The sequence below is a fragment of the Varanus komodoensis genome, unplaced genomic scaffold (genome assembly GCF_004798865.1).
Source record: "Varanus komodoensis strain SLA01 unplaced genomic scaffold, ASM479886v1 scaffold2, whole genome shotgun sequence".
NCBI classification, from domain to species: Eukaryota; Metazoa; Chordata; class Lepidosauria; order Squamata; family Varanidae; genus Varanus; species Varanus komodoensis.
This window is the reverse complement of record NW_025335568.1, coordinates 51,426,327-51,443,269: the sequence shown is the minus strand read 5'-3', so window position 1 is coordinate 51,443,269 and position 16,943 is coordinate 51,426,327. Positions and strand designations below refer to the sequence as shown.

The window sequence follows — 16,943 nt, the reverse complement described above, 5'->3', positions numbered from 1 at the left end:
AAAGTTCAGCCTTTAACAAAGGCAAATTGCATGAACACTGTTGCATTTCCCGCCAGTCTAATTTTGATTTCTATTAAGTAACACATGAAACACACTTTTGAGATTCAATCTTTTTATACATAAGGGTTGGGGGGGGCAGTTCTATTATGTAAGAAATATATCATTTCAGAGAGCTCTATGATGACAGCAATTCAATTTTTTTAACATCTCAAGGGGAAGAAACAGCCTTTGTGGTAGGTGCAACATGATGGTCATAAAGCACGCAACTGTCCCTTGTACCTAATCCAAAGATTCAAAGAGACTTAACAGAATAAAAGACACAAGACTTGTTTTTAATATTCTCTTTTGACAAAAGCAGTTAATGTACCATATTATGCTCTTGATTAAAAGCACACTAATCATTTGAAGTCATAATCTAGTCACCCACCCAGCTCCTTCATGAATGTTGGGGATGCTACTGTCAATGCATCAGTAGCAGGCTTGCCAAGCACATACAAATGCAAACTGGCTTGAGAGGGTCATAGGCATATGACCAAGCTCTATTTTTTTTTTTTTTTGACAAAGTTTAAAAATATTTTAGCACTGTTTCTAAAACCAGCCTACACAGCTTTTCATCACAAACACTATGAGAAACCTAAACTTGAATCATTCTATAAAAACACCACAATTCTGTACACAGCACATCACCAACAGCACATTTTCAACGCATCCCAAGGAGCTGCCGGCTTTTCAGCTGATAATGTTTCTCCAGCTCACACAGGGCTTGAGCGCGCAGGTTTGCCGCATAGAGGCGCTTCTTTAAGTTACTGTCCTTTTCTTTTGAGAGTGGAAAACTCTCCAGACTATCCCCAGACTGAATGTTTTCTTTACTTTCATCACCAAACTGGACCTTCTTTTTTCTTGTAGGAAAGACTGGCAATACTTCATCATCTTAAAAACACAAAGGGGAAAAAATCAAATATTAAACATCTTCCCCCCTAAAGATGGTTTATATTTACTCCTCTTCCACTCTCAAGGGTTCCAATATAGGTGGCTAGTTTTCACACCATTCTAGAGCACAAATTCTGATTATGGGAGAGCCTCACAACTGTCACGCTCCTTTGAGAAATACTTCACCAAGTATAATGGTCTCATTCATTTCCAGCATAGTTGGGAGGAAACAGCTGCTGTTCTACTCACACATTGGATAGGCTTACACAATCATGAAGGCCTATTCTCCCTTCCCGAGTGCCAGATGCAAGCTGCCTAACTAGCATAATTACCCTTGGCAGGTTGTTGTGATGTCTGAACCCTGCAGGGGTAAGCAGATGGTTTGTAAAACACCCTGAAATCCCAGAAAAAGCCATGGCTTTCAAGGGGGTGGGTTTTCACTCCAGCCACCCAATCCAATCACAACCACCTCAACCCAGCCAGGGTGACTATACTAATTAGGTGGCTAGAAGGTGGCATATTAGGTAGGGAAAAATGAGCCACCATGCAAACCTTGTAACTGTAAAGGAAAAACAAACAAAAAAGGCTTAAAGATGAATAATAGCTGAAGACAGACGTCTCTTCCAGAAACTCCTTATGTTCTTTAGAGTAGAAAATCTAGTTGTCTGTGGTAAACAAAGGCACCTCAGTAAGGGACAAAACAGCACCCTGCCAATATTCACGCCAATCATGCCTGTTTATGAGTAGGAGCACTGTTTATGTAGGAAACTCTTTGACTAGGAGTACTCTCCTATATTACTGTCTGTTACCTTTAATAAAGTTAGAAATCAGGGTTAGAGCTGTGTAGACATCTTTACAAAAAAGTGTTGAAAGGTTTTTGTAAAAATTTAAGTTGCTTGTCTGTGTGGAGCAGCTTAAAACCAGTGTCAAGAAAGAAACTGAGAACACCGGTGGTATAACACACGTGGCAAGTTTCATGCATTGAGCAATGTGCACCTTTGATCATGTACAGAGTCTTCTGCTGTCCTTGTATTTTGTGATTACTTTGTATTTGTTACAAAACTGTAAAGTGGCCTGTAAGACCTACATAGGGATAGTGTTTAAGTTCAGACAATTGCTATTAAAGAAATGTTTTATTAAAATTTTGTTCTCCTGGCAAGACTGCATGCAGGATCCCTTTATCCTGACTTCAATCCTGTGAAGCATGCTGGGCTAAGAAACAAGAAATGTCTCACAGATACCCAGTAACTTCTGTGGCCAAGTAGAGAAACTTGCATTCCTAAATCACACTGGCTGTCCTGGGCATACAAGCAGTCTTGTGTGGACTTCACACCAACCAACCTGTGCTATTACCCAAGTATAACCTCAGCAAGAAACAGAATGCATTATAGAAATAGAGGGGAAGAAATTAGGCTTCAGAATTGGTTTTATATAAAAACTCTGGTATTTTAGTATCTTATCAACCACCCTCTTCAGTAAGGAAACAGGTTTCTAGCCGTCAGTGTTAGGCACAAGTCAAGGCCCAAGTAGGAAACCCACTGTTAATCATTTGCGAAGGCTTCTGGTCGTCTTTGCTGCTTGAGTTGCCATCTTCTACTGAACAAGCAATGAAAAGGAACAGTTCCATTCACATGCCTTATACCAGAGTGGATGGGTAACTTGCAGCCAGCTGCTGATGGACTGCACCACTCATCCTTCATCATTAGCTATGCTGGCCAGGTGGATGGGTGCCGCAGTCCAACATCTGGGGAGCCACAAGTTGCCGATCCCACCTTATGTTCCTCTGTGGAATGGTATGGCTGGAGCCAAAAGGGGCCATAGTATGGAAGAGGCAAGTGCACAGAGAAAGGACTCTGACTCCTCAACCTGGAACAAGAATTGTCAACTAGTGGGATATAAACGGATAAATCTCACTGGTAACAGAACTGTTTTATTCATTTATTTAGGTGTAAAATAAAAAATAGATAAAATAGAAGAGGAAAAAATGGCTTCAGTTTATAGAATGGTCTGAGTTTTAAGAGACTACAGAGTACTGGCTAATATTCTACAGTTGTTTTAAAAAAACAACTGGGGAACTCCTATCCCATTTCTATTAAAAGGAGGGCCTTTTTAATTATTTATTAAAAGCTTTTGTATGCCATCCTATTATACAAGATCTCAGGATGGCTTACAATATGTAAGTTCATGAAACTTCTAAGAACAGAGAGCAATATTTGTCATCAGAGAGTACAATTTACATTGCACATGGTATAGTGTTCTTTCCTTTTTAAAAGTAAAGCACTAAATCCACAGCTGTAGAGCTTATCCATTGGTGTTATACTAAATCACAACTCAAGTACATATGTAAAGCATCCCCCTGGGTTGTGGAATACAGGGAGTCTTACATTATATACAATAGCATTTTGCAGTTATGTTGTGATTTTAAGTGTAGCTAAAGCACAGTAAAGTAACAACACAAGCCATCAACTCTGAAGGTTTATCATGCCTCCTTTTTCTTAAAAGAAATATTCCCCCATGATGTGGAACTCAGATCTCTATCCTAAAATTCTCTATACCAACATAGCTAAATTTCAGCCCTGCACACTAATAAAAATTAACTCATTAATGGATCTACTAATCAGATTTAAAATAGACACATGTGATAGAAAATGGCATGCATACCCATTGGTTACTGCCCAAGCCCTCCTTAAGGCACTTCTGGATGGACTTGAACAGTACATGGTAAGGCAAATATATGGGATCTTCCTGAACTGATTTCTCTATAAACTTTCCAGGCTTCTTTAATCTTTTATTTGCCCATCTGACTCCTATCATCCATTACAGTCCTTCCTTTTACTGATTTGATATTGTAACTGATTTTATTGATCACTCCCCTGTACTGAAAGTTCTTAGAGGGAAAGGGCTATGAGGCTCAAGCAAACGTAGGAGCCCCTTGAATTTCTGAATACAATGTCTGTTCTTTTCCATCTCCCCTTGTAGAAAGGCTCCTATTACCATGGCTAGAGAACACCTGGAATACAAGCTTTTGGTGTTCTTGATACAGTAATGTATAGTTGCAGTTCATCCTCTAAGACTCTAGAAGAATCAGAGTGAAAGCAGACCTAAAATGTTTCAGTACTTAAAAGTGCATTAAAATTTTACAGTGACAAAGACTTTTGTCACACACTGTTCAAAAACTTTAAGCAGCTTGCAGTTTGTGAACTTCATTTTTTATCATTATATAACTGAATCGGTATGTGTGCAATGCATGCCTGAGGCAGCTTTTAAACTATTGTGTTTTGGGATCACATTAGATGAGATGGAAGTTCACCAAGTCTACAGCAGAAACTCATATTTTTCAGTGGGTAGATTTTAATTAAAACCTGCTTCTTCAGCAGGCAAGTTGGTTTCTAAAAACACGCACAAAGGGACCTCAGAATAATAAGACTGTATATGCACAATGAAGCAATAGAAGGAAATTATATGCATAAGTATTGTTGGGGAGCAACTGCCTGAACATAGTTGTCCAGTTGTCCAGTGAGAAGGCTCCTTAGAAAACATTTGAGTGTATGGGGAGGAAGAGCAGCTTGAACTCCCATTAGCAAAAACTTCATTTTAATCTTGCTTTATGGTTATGTTGCTGTCTGTTTCTTGTGAGCCTCCCAGAGTCCTCAGGTAATAGGATAGCATATAAATGCAGTAAGTTAGTAAATAGGTTTTGGTATGAAGACTCAGCGAGGCATGCATTTCCTGAAGGTGCTTTACTATAGTACCAGGCCATTGCCTCATCTAGAAAGACCATAAACCAAGAACATATGATACTTTATATGCAAGCCACTACTCAAAGGACAAAGGTTACATCCAACATGCAAAGGGTATACCTGGTTGCTGGATTTCTTAACTGTGACCATTACACAACAGCAGAAAATGTGGTGCTTGCCCTGACTAGACAAGCCCAGGAGCTTACACATATGCAAGGGAGCCTCGGGCTCTAGGTTAAGAAGCCCAGTCATGATGCATGGAAGGCAGCTTTAGAAACAGAACAAGGGATTCTCAAGACATAGTAATTCATAGCCTGGCTAAGTAGCTGGACTGTATTGAAGGAAACTACATGAGAATAGCTTAGATTGTTATCAAAGTAAAGTTGCTAACCCTTAGGCTGCTTTTGTTCAGACCTTTGTCAAACAACTGTGCACAGTTTGGAGATACACCCAAATGAAACTGTAGCTCATTCTGAAGTTACCAAGTCACCACCATAGAGGCTCTGCATTAGCCTGTACGAGTCAGATTGGCACCGTCATTTATAAATTAGAAGTATATTTTATTAAGGACTAATTTTTGAGTTCAAGAAAATCAGAATAAAAATTTTAAACAAGTAAAGCAACTGAGGTACACTGTACACAAATGTTTCTATTTAAAGAATACAGTTAACAGTACGATTTATTCAAATCCTGCTGGGCTGGGCTTCCTACTATTAGGGGCTTCAAAACTTTGCTTGCCAGAATACTAAACATGCCAAAATGAATAAAATATTCACAGCAACAAAATCTGATAGGTGAAGTGTGATGGGTACAGACAGCTTGGAGCCGTCCTGTCCAAGTTGGGGTTTGCTGTACAGGCAAGAAGCATCCTTCTCTTGCTGCCTGCTGTTTACCACTCAGTGACAAGCTGCCCTTGCACAAACCCCACTTCAATGGGGATTTGAGCTCTGTAGCAGATATAGCTTCTTTGTGTACTGAAGCTGGTTCTCAGTGGCTGCTGGCCATCTATGACCATGACCATCGTATTGGTATCTGCCACCAAGGAGGAGGTAGTAGAAACAGGACCACCCATGATAAGAGTGGCAGATTCTGCACTCTCGTTTAGAAGTCCAACAGGAGCTTTCTGAATCGCCTCCTACCTGGGCTAGTCGCTGGTAACAAGTGTCTCTGGTCCTTGAGTAAGTTGTAATTCTTCACCAGGTTCTCAGCCCTGTTTAAGGAGGAGTTAATTAGCAGAGCAAACTTTCTACCAAGATGGTTTCCAAAATCTGTTACAGTGCAAAAAAGTGAAGGCTCTTGTCACACCTTAAAGATTTAACAAGTGCTATGCTTCAAGTTGTCATGAAAATGTTTTAAATAAATGAATTAGTGCTCATTTCATCTATGTGAAGTGTGATCCTCAAGGAAAAAAAGGTATAAGGATTACAGTTATACCTTTTGCATTGCTATTGCTTTCCTATCTACATATTTCCCTATATCATATATATATTCACATGCATACACACACAGCCTATATGTATATATACTTTCATATGACATCCATTTATATTCCATGCATTTAAAGGAGGACTATAGGCTCTAATTAAAGAAAGCTTCTGCTATAAAACTGTTTGTTAGGCCTTTAAGCTAGTTTCAACCTATAAAGCTCTTCATGGCTTGAGACCATAATATCTGAGGAAACACCTCTCCTGATTTCAATTCACCCAGACCCCATGATCTATCTCTAGGTCCTTCCTCCAACTGCCAGCTCCAAGGAAGGCGTGAAAAGAAGCAAAAAGACCTTCTTAGTGGTACTGCTCCCCAACTATGGACTCTTCCCCCAGTGAAACCTGCTCGATGCTAACACTGTCATCTTTTCAGTATCAGGTTAAAATTGCTGTCTTTTCCCCAGGTATTATATTATATTAGCTGCTTTAATTAGGTCTAGTTTTACTGATCTTGTTTTAGGTCTTTAAACTATCATAAATCATATTTTTGAAATTGGAATTTTAAACTATTTTAAACGTTCATATTGCAATTTTTATTGTATCTTTTTGTATTTTGAGAGATTCTTGTGAACCACCCAGAGTTTCAGCTATTGAGTGGTACAGAAATTAACTAAATAAAATAAATTCTGTGGTATCAATTAAGACATTTCAGGCATTCTAAAAGCACAGACCTAGCCAGTTTGTCTTCTGCCAGTCTCTCCCGAACACATAGCTCTCTCTCTCTCTCTGAAACAAAAGAACAAGCAGTTTTAATCAGATTGCGGCAAGTATTCTCCTAGATTACAGAGGTGCATACTATATCACAGTTCTGTATAGTCAAATGACAATTCTGGGAAAAGCAACAGAGAGTATGTGAAGTTCTCATGCTATTGTGGGGAATGTTCAAAGGAGGATATTAGTATAATAGGAAAAGCAATTGCATCCTTAATACAGCATACAAACACGATGTATCCATGGTTAAATATTGTGACTGTAGAGAACATCAAATATTTAGCATACTTTGGAGAGCATCAGTTGAATGCTTAGCACACTCAAGCTTCATAGAGTTGCAGGCTTCTGAAATTCCAGGCTACCTTTTGATTTGTTGATCCTTTATTTACTCTAAACTATGCACTTTGAAGAGACATCTTGCTTTTACTGGAGCAACTGAAATTCCAACTCAAAGGGAATACATCCCACCCCCGCTGAAGGCATTGCTGGAGCATGCATTTCTGCCCTCACATTCATTCTTACGTTCTAGTCTGTGCTCTCTCTCTTTTATGGCTCTCTCCCTCTCTTGTAGCTGTTGCTCTTTCAGTTTCAGCTCATTCACTGGAGTTCCTGAAACTTTTTCTATTTTATCTTGCTCTCCTGATCGTCGCCCTCTTCGCTCCAAAATTCTCCCTTGCTCCTCAGACACCAAGTCAGCTATCAAGGAGTTCTGCAGAATTTCTTCAACTGATGGCCGACAATAATCCTTGAACCAAGACGACATAAAATAACCAATGTGCAGAATTGTTACTTATAAGGAATCATAAAGTCTTTTGCGCTTTGGGTAAAGAGAAAGCACATGTTTCTGAAATTGATAAGACAGATGCACACTGCTCCCAAAACCTCCACACCCCCAAAAGCACCTGGAGGGGTCTCATAAATGTTCTTCCTGGAGCAGCCTTTGAGGGACTTAACAGGATATGCAAAGAAGAAAGACGAAAGCTCCTGTACACTGCACCAGGAATGCTACCATTCGAATATCTGAGAAACCATCCTTACCTTTAGGTTAAGCATTTTTGTGAGAAGTTCATTAAGCTGATCTGAATAACGGTATGGAATTCGTCTGAACTTTCCTTCCCTTATCTTTTCTGCTAACTCTTTTTGGTTAAAGGCTGTAAATGGAGGCCTAGAAAGTGAAAAAGCATTCTATGCATCTTTATCCCAGCATCTATTCCAAATGTGTTAGTACTAAATCTCTGACTTCAAGGTATGACAGTACTATACTTACGACAATGCACACAGCTCATAGAGCAAACATCCTAGAGACCAGATGTCCGACTTCTCATTGTAGGACATGCGATTTATTTGCTCCTAAGAGGAAGAAACCCACTTTTAGAAACATAGCAATTTTGAGGGTTATAGGAAGCTATGCCACAGAAAATCGGCTAGTTAGTAGTGTACATTCTAGATTACCATTTGATTCTAACCAATTCTTCAATCAGTGCTTGTACAATTAAACATTCAGAAACATGGGAGTTACTGACTTAAAACAGAGCCGATTTCAGAGGGACTTCTCAAAGTATGTCTACATCTAGATCCAACCCAGTGTAAGTAAAATTTCATGAATGAAACCAAATTTTGAACATTAATTCAGGCCAGTTACTCACTATATTACAGCACTACTATTCAATTTACTTTCATTGTGATTATGCAAGCACTACCAAGAAAGAAAGGAAAATCACCTCAGAATTCCAAGAACAGGCACTTTTCTTTGCTAGTTAACTTTAAGAGGATTAGAATTTGCTTTCTTAACAAGGCCGCAAGTTAAGAAAGCACTATCCTAAGGAAGCACTCATACCAGCTTGTTGTTTTGCTTTCATTTTTTCCTTAATAGTTCAACAATGCAAGGAAAGCATATGCTATTAAGGGTTTTTCTCTACAGATCCCTACCCCAATAACTCTATAGTCCGCTCGCTTTCTAGAGCAATTGTGTGTGCATAAGAGACTACAGGGAGATGGAGACTCACTCCCCCCCCCCCATATTACTACTGGAAGTAGTTCCATCAGCAATAGGATTTAATTGAATAATACCCTAACAAATATAATTTTTAGTTCACCATGGGCTTTACTAAATTCCCAATAATCTCAATTATTTTGGCCATTTAAAAGATGGGATATAGTTTATACAGTACATGAAACTAACATGGTGCAGCCAGCTTTGTTTTCTAGATTACCATCATTATTATAGATTATTGCATTTAATGTCATTTAATAAAAACTGTTCTGGGAAAATGCTAAAAAAAGGTGCAGTTGCAGCAGCTTTTAAAATACATATATTTACTGGAGACATGTAATATGGTGTTCCAACAAATGTTTTTGCAAAACTGGTATCATGGTGAAGGATCCTGGCCAGGCCAAAGTCACCAAGTTTCACATTTTTCTTGCCATCAAGGAAGATATTTGCTGGCTTTAGATCCCGATGAAGAACGGTGTGGCCACCATCACTCCGCCTGTGACACTCTTTCAAGGCCAACGTCAACTGAGTAAGAACTCGAAGGACAAAGGTTTCATCCAGATAATGTCTTAAAAAAAGCAGAAGCAGTAGATAGTTATTTCAAATACCTTTATCCGTTTTCTTTCTGACACACTGACTGACATGCACATACATAGACTCTAGGCTGTTTTCCCAAATGGAACAAAATCAAACTCAGGGAAGGGAAAGCTTCAGCAAGACAGATTCTGTTCTCAGTAGCTAAGTCCCAGGGGCAAGTAATGAGGTTAAGCCCATTTTACAAGCACTGAGATATGAAGGACTGGGGGAACAGGACAAGAGTGTGAAGTTTGGGGAAACACTTAAAACATAGTCCCAAATAAGCACCAGAAAATACAAATATTTAAATTCATTCCTCCCTTTTGTCCCCCCCCCCCCCCCCCCCGGCCTTTACATTTCCGTAGTGGCATCCCCATAACACCTTCTCCCCCCTCAATTTGGCCAACTCCCTTTTAAAGCCATCCGAACTTGTGGCCATCACTAGATCTTGTGGAACTAATCAGGTCATCAAGGAGAAAACGGAAGTTAAAAGAGCCAGGTCCAAAACTTCTGGTTTATTTTAGCTTGAAGCTGCTACTGCCAGTAACTTAACCTTAGGATTAAGGGGGAAACTACACAAACCCGTGGTTGAAGGAAAAGGGGCAGGGCCTTCTGGGGAATCCTAGGGGGCTAGATTTGGCCCTTGGGTCTGAGCTTCTGCAGCTCCATCTATTGCTTAGGAAAAAAGCACGGGAAGTTCTCTCATTCAAGCCAGATTCAAGGGAACATTAAAAAAAACTTTCTTGCACAGCTTAAAAGGAATTCCACCTCCCTAAGCCCTTTAACACCTGCAAAAGGGCCTGAAGAGTCAGTCTCGTCTTATTTGCATGGATAAGGCAAGTTAAAGTGCAGGCAGCTTTCCTGCAGTTTCACTGCCTTATTCAAACTTCTTTACCAAGTGCAAGAGGCAGCACATTGTCTCACTTATGCAAGAGTAGGCAGAAGGTTAGACTAGAGGACTTTCTCCCACTGTTATTTTCTACAGACCTCCACAAAAGATAGGCGTGACTGGCTGCTACAGGTCTTCTGGCACATGGAGAAGATATCACAATTTCCTTTAATGTGCAATGCAGCTTGAAGAAAGAAAACCCATTTTCTTCTTTTTCAATTGTAAAAGAGAGGCTATACCTGTTGTGAGGAGTCCTTTCTAGAAGGCAGTGGTCACTTGCCCTAGTATGAGGTTAAGCATCAAGAATATTCCAATTCTAGGTGGTGATTTGAAACACACCAGCAAGACAACAATGTTTGCTAGGATGAATCAGTTTAAAAATTAAGTTAATACAGCAAAAATGCTGTGCCAAAACAAATGGATTCTAGTTAAGCACAAACTAGACATTCAGTTTCTTACAGAACTGGACTGCTCCTAACCTTGCAAGGCCAACTACTACTTACTGCCCTGTAGGAAGGATGCAGATGAACTGTCAAAATTTTAATTATGTATTTGTAAGAACTAATGTCTGAGCTTTGTTTTTTCTTCCCTTACTCCGCATCTTCTATCTTATCTTTTAGACAGTAAGCCTGGCTGCAGGAACAGTCTTAAGTGATTTTTGAAAACTGCATTAGGAGCCATTTTTAGCTGAAGAACAGGGCAAAAAAGTTTTACATTGTGTAACCTTAAATATTGCGCACCATTAGTAGGAAAGTGAAATTAAGATGTTGACTAAGGGTACTATCCAAGCTGAACACTGAGGATTATCAGAGCAGAGGACGGGAAGAGCACCAAGACAAGGATTACTTCCGTGTTTCTACCTCCGGAACACCTGGACAGCATTAGCTGTCTGCTTTACCCTGTTCCTGAGGAGGGCCTAAGCCAGCTGTGGGATTCCTCTTAAGGTGGAGAGGGCATGGGGGCAGCATTCAGGGGAGGGACAAGAGGCTCTCCACCATATGAGGAATCCCACAGGTGCCTTAGGTGCTACTGGTGACCAGTGCTGGTTGCAAGAGCAGGAGCCCCAGCTCCAACCTCAAAGCACTTTTCTTAAGGCTATCTAGACAGTGGGTAGCACTCACAGAACTGAGCCCTAAAGTATCAGGGTCAGTTTCCTTAAGGACAGACAAACTGCAATTTGATACATATACTTCTCCTATGCCATTACTAAGTTCTTCTATCCCCTATGTCAGTGGTCTTTGGGTTAACAAAAATATCAAAGAGGTAATAGTCATCAAGTGTGAACTCAAAAGCAGAGGCCTCCCAGTTTATTCCTCTTAGTTGTGGTTTGAGGAATTTTTGGCCCAACTTTTCTGGAAGAGCAGTTATTGAGATTTTGACCCCTCTATCCAGAGGTTTACAAGGGATGAATAAAGGCAATAGTTTGAGCAGTAGCTTGCTAGGGTGTACATACTGGTAAGGTATGGGTCAGTTTCCAGTCAGCCATTCTGCGACTATTTGGTAGTTTGTATAGTAACTCCGTACCCACTCTCACTTGGTCGGGTAATACTGGTAGATCAGGTTAGTTTGATTGCCTGTATGTATCAACTTCATGGCAAACAATTTTCAGAGTTTAAACAGAAATGTGATAAAAAGGGCTGTATCTACCCAGTAATGTTGTTGCACCTTCACAATAGAAATCAGCTCAGCACATCCAAAACTTTTACTGGTTGATGACTCAATAGGCTTCAGTTGAAGATTAATAAATTAAATCAGTAAAGATTTTAAAAGTTCTCCAAAAACAGCACAGTTTAGCTATACATGCCTTTCTTTTGTACATTTTGTGATGAGAGTTGCCAAGTCTCCTCCTTCACAGTATTCCATTACAATGTAAAGCGTTGTATTTGTCCTGTCAATTATACGATCATAATACCGGACAATATTTGGATGCTTCAGTTCTCGGAGCAAGTTCACTTCAGAAACAAGCATTTGTTTTTCAGATTCTGTCATAGATCCATAGTCAAGTTCTTTCCATACCAATACCTGAAAGAATTTGAACAAGGCATCTCTAGACAATGCAAATACAGAGAACTTGGTGAGATGATACAATGATCCTAAAAAAAAAAAAAAAAACACACACACACACAACCTGGGCTACTACTACACTTCCTCTTTTACCACTTTGGGTGTTGAGAAAGCTTAAATATAAGCAGCTAATCCAAAACTATCTAAGAATCATCAAATAATATATTTTGCACCAACAGCAAGCCTGATTTCAGTTCTCCACCGCTCTAACATCATGGGATCTACATTTTATTAATACAATGATTACAAGTAAGGTAGCTTTGTTATCAGAGATTCCTGTTGTACTAAATCTTTCCTATGATGATCATGAGCGTACACATTCTGCAGCTCTGCCAGAAGTTCTAAAACCTGGCTTAGGTGATCTTATCCACTGATATGTCAGCAGTTTTATGCCACAAAAATTTGAGAAGGAAGAATCAGCTCCCTTTGGATTGTAGCACAGTAGAGGCAAGATAGAAAGAGCCTAGTTATGTTCCCAAAACCAGGCCCATCTGTTAGCCTAAACATATAAAAGCTCTGTAGCCCTTGCTTCAGGCTGCATCTTGAAATGAACTATTTCTGGACCAGGCATGCAGAAATAGAAACTTTCAAAGCAGGACAACTTGAATCCCAAGCAACCTTGAGCAGAGCTCCCCAGGGGGCGCAATTTTATGCCTTCGGGCATATTTGCAAGTTTTAAAATTATGGGCACGACCACAGATAGCTACCAGAACGGGCATAGCTACTCTCAAAGAGAGAAGCTTCGGGTTAGGAGGCAGCATAGTAACAGAATTAAATAAGCAGATAAGAGTTCCAGTACACGCCCATTGCGTATCTGTGTGAGACGCACACAAACGCTGTGTGCAAAGGAAGCACCGCATCAGGTCGCTCTACACTTCCTTCCTGCAACCCCGGCCCCCATACCCTGCAAGCTGACCAGACAGAGTGCTTTTATCAGACAGCTATGCTAATATGGGAGAGGAGCATTTTGGGTAATTTAAGATGGCTGGAGGCAAGTACCTCCCAGTATCTTAAAAAAATGAGGCCGTGACACCAACGAAACTGCCCCCAGACAGCACATGTAGGAAAGGTTGAGTGTGCAGAGAATATTCGGACATACAGAGATGTGTATGTTGCTTTCCACCACCATCTTTAAACAAAGATTAGCTAATTAAAAGCACTGTTACTAAGAAAAACGCAATTCTAACCTACCAGGAAGATCACTTATAGCTGATGCCTCACCATTTGGAGGATGGAAGCCAAAGCCATTAGTTTTCAGGTTGTGAGCTCGGAGGCCTCACGTGCACAACTAAAAAAAGGTGGTGAGAGAAAGCAGGGTGCTATAGCACAACCTTTTCTTCAGGGGCAGAGGGGGCAACAGCATACCCTCCAGCACTATCCAGTACATATGCCAGTACGCCACTATCCAGTACACCTCCTGGGGAGCAGCTGTCCACAGGAGGGCACAAGGAGAACAGGAGTGCAACGAGCACGCCCAGCGTCCCTGCTTACGGGAGCCATGGGGAACGGAGTTTCAAACAACAGCCGGATTCAACGGCTGGGTGGGTGGGTACTAAACCACGTGATGACAGGAAAACACAGCGCCCCCCTCCCCGTGGATCAGCATTAAGGCCAACTACGATAACACATTACTGACGTGGAAAAGGCACTCCGCACTGGCTCAGAAGCACTCTCACGCACAATACGCCCTCAATCATCCACAGGGGGCGCCCTCGCAGCAGTACGCCACTTACCTTGCCGTCCGCCCTTCGCCGCACCTTCTGGCACCTGCCGTAGGAACCAGCACCGATAGTCAGAAGCACCTCGTAGTCCTCGGGCCGGCTCGGCATCCTCCTTCATGCACACCTCGACCGAAGTAAACACGCGGGTTTCCTCCCCTCCGGGGAGTCGTTTAAAACGCGCCGCGTCTGCCGTGGATTGGCCAGTCGCCGCGGCTCCGCCCACAGTTACCCGTCCACACGCCGATTGGCTCCCGTGGCTACGAACCCCACGCGCCGCGTAACGGCTGCATTGCCCGGGCGCTAGGCAACGTTGTTACGGGCGCGAGCCGCTCGGTCCGCTCTTGTCACCCCGCCCACAGAGCGCGGCAGCCGACCGGCCAATAGCGTCATAGAGCAGGGGGCGGAAACTACAGTTAAAAAAAAAGGCTCCGGGTCTCGTCACTTCCGCTTCCTCATCGAAGTTCTTCGGACTTTCTGGTCGAGGGGCAGTTCTTTTTATTGTGCAGCAGCCTTTCTCAACGTGACGCTCGCCGGATGTGTTGAACTACAGTTCCCAGTGTTCAGACTGGGGATGTTGGGAGTGGCAGTGCGACACATCTGGAGGGCGCCAGGTTGGAGAAGGCGTTTCACGCTAGCTGACCTACCGGCCATTGCCCCAGGACTTTGCTCTCCCTTTGACTAGCCTTTGATGGTAAACTAGTGAAGAATTAATCATTAATAGACCATACAGTAGGTTCCTGTATATGTCTATTGAAAAAGATAAATGAGTGGGACTTCCCATTTATTGATTGGTTATAGCAGATGTCTTTTAGGGCCCAGCTTTCATAGGATGTTTTCTATGAAATGAATATTCTAAAAAGTATAAGGCATTCAAAACACAACATAAACATCAGCTGCTGAGCAGCCTGTGGATCAATCACCATGAACTCAAAGCATGTGGTCACTGTTTTGCAGACAAATGCAAAAAAAAAAAAAAACCAATTTCATGCAGGGTACACAACTTGAGGTCCTCCAGAAATGGACCTACAATTCCCATCAGCTGTAGGCAGCATAGCCAGCAATGGGAGCAGTATGCCAAACTACCTGAAGTGCCATCTGTTACACATCCCTTGTTCAATGGAATCTACTGTGACTCTCGTTTTTTGGCTTCAACTGGGGAAATATCTTATTCTTTTAAAAGGTGTGACTAGTACAGTGTTTGCAACGTTTGTATGGCCATAATGAGGATTCTACACCTATTGAATGTCTATATGCAGCATTTAGGAATCGGGAAGCCTGAAGAAAATAATATTTAATGTTTCATTTTGCCTGTTCTGAACAAAAATAGTTAACACACAGCACTGCAACAAAGTAGCTTCTGACCCTACTTTTTTTAAAGGTTCCTATTTAACAACGTTATCCATTTGTGCCAAACAAGAGGGATTCTAAGAGCTGCAAGTAGGAACAAACATTCTTGCTAGATCAGGACTGAGAGGGTTGGATTTTGAGAAAAACTATATCTGCCATGTTTATCATGTGGTGGTCCCGTCTTGCCCCCCTCCCCCCACTCTTCACAGGTGAGAGGGATTGCTGGTCAGCTGCTTGACCTCAGTACTTGGCCACTTTGTAATGGATGTAATCCAGCAGGCTTGCCTGTCCTGAGGTCAGCTGCTTCTCTCCTCCCAAGTCTTTCTCTTCTTAAGCTTTTGAGGTGAATTTCCCTCAGTTCTAGCATTTCACACATCAAAACAGGAATACTTGCATCTGCGTATTATCCATTGTACTATAATACTCTCCATAGTATCCAGTGGAACTGCACACTATGAAACCATAATGCCTTTACATTGGTTAGCCTTTAAAGGTGCCACAGGATCCTTTGTTGTTTTGATCACACCAAGCAATGACATTTGACAGTAGTCACTTTCAGGTGCTTAAAAGGAATATATGAGGGGCAGGGAGTAAGTTCTCCCCCAGCAGGCATGGTCCTAATGTTCTGCATGGCTAGGGTTTCAGACCAGGCTCAATTTCAGGATCAGCACCAACATCTGAAGGGATCCCCTAAATGCACTCAGACTATTGAAGCATCAGAAGCTGCTTCATAGTGAATTAGACTGTTGAAACATCTAGGCCAGTACTGTCTGCACTGGCAGTGAACCTCCAGGGATTCAGGAAGGAATTTCTCCAGCCCCACCCGGAGAGGCCGGGAATTGAAAATCATGTGAACTAGATATGGCTAGAAATCAGGAAAAGGTTCCTCATTTTCAGAGCAATATGACAGTGGAACCAGCTGCCTAGAGAGGTGGTGGGCTCTCCCACACTAGAGACATTCAGAAAGAAACTGGGCAGCCATCTGAGTGGGATGGTGTAAATTGGGGTCCTGCAACAGCAGGGGCTTGGACCCAATGGCCCCTTCCAATTCTACTATTCTATGATTCTACCACTTTGCCATGGTCCTAGCTGTGTAATCACACAGAGCCTTCTGAGCATGTACATAGGAGGCAGGTTGTGCATGTTAACCACAGCCAGTGTCCCCGTCTCCACAGTGAGAGCTTCAGACTATCATAAATTAAAGTAGTGCATGTCTCAGCTAGGATATTGCCATTAAGTGCATGCTCCTATCTGTAGGTATACTAATGAAACAAGGTGCAGCCTTAAGGATAACTTGGCTTCTCTACGTGGGGTTAATTCGCCTGCCACTTTACTGAGGCTTTTCCTTTTGTTTTCTTTGGGGGAGGAAGAGTGTGTCCTTTATATGTCCCCACCACCTACTTGGGGTCTGCTGTTCTCTGGCTTTTCATTACCCAAACATAAGGTGCCTCCGGGATATAACTGTAATAGAACAGAACTGCAACA

General features: G+C 41.7%; 1 protein-coding gene across 1 annotated transcript; it reads right to left on the bottom strand.

Moving 5' to 3' along the window:
* Positions 1-313: 313 nt before the first annotated feature.
* Positions 314-14,444, bottom strand: NEK2 (NIMA related kinase 2). Its single transcript, XM_044429535.1, has 9 exons — positions 14,124-14,444; positions 12,131-12,348; positions 9,189-9,429; positions 8,136-8,218; positions 7,907-8,033; positions 7,391-7,613; positions 6,829-6,883; positions 5,810-5,880; positions 314-930 (listed from the first exon to the last, which is right to left on the bottom strand). Exons 1-9 carry the CDS (start codon positions 14,217-14,219, stop codon positions 701-703), a joined length of 1,344 nt encoding a protein of 447 aa, XP_044285470.1. The 5' UTR covers positions 14,220-14,444; the 3' UTR covers positions 314-700.
* Positions 14,445-16,943: the final 2,499 nt, after the last annotated feature.

Coding starts and splice junctions, on each gene's coding strand:
- NEK2 (XM_044429535.1), bottom strand. CDS start 14,219: ATGCCGAGCCGGCCCGAGGACTACGAGGTGCTTCTGACTATCGGTGCT. Junction 12,349..14,123: donor GGCGAAGGGCGGACGGCAAG/GTAAGTGGCGTA, acceptor AAATTCTTTCAG/GTATTGGTATGGAAAGAACT. Junction 6,884..7,390: donor GAGAGAGCACAGACTAGAAC/GTAAGAATGAAT, acceptor CTTTTGTTTCAG/AGAGAGAGAGAGAGCTATGT.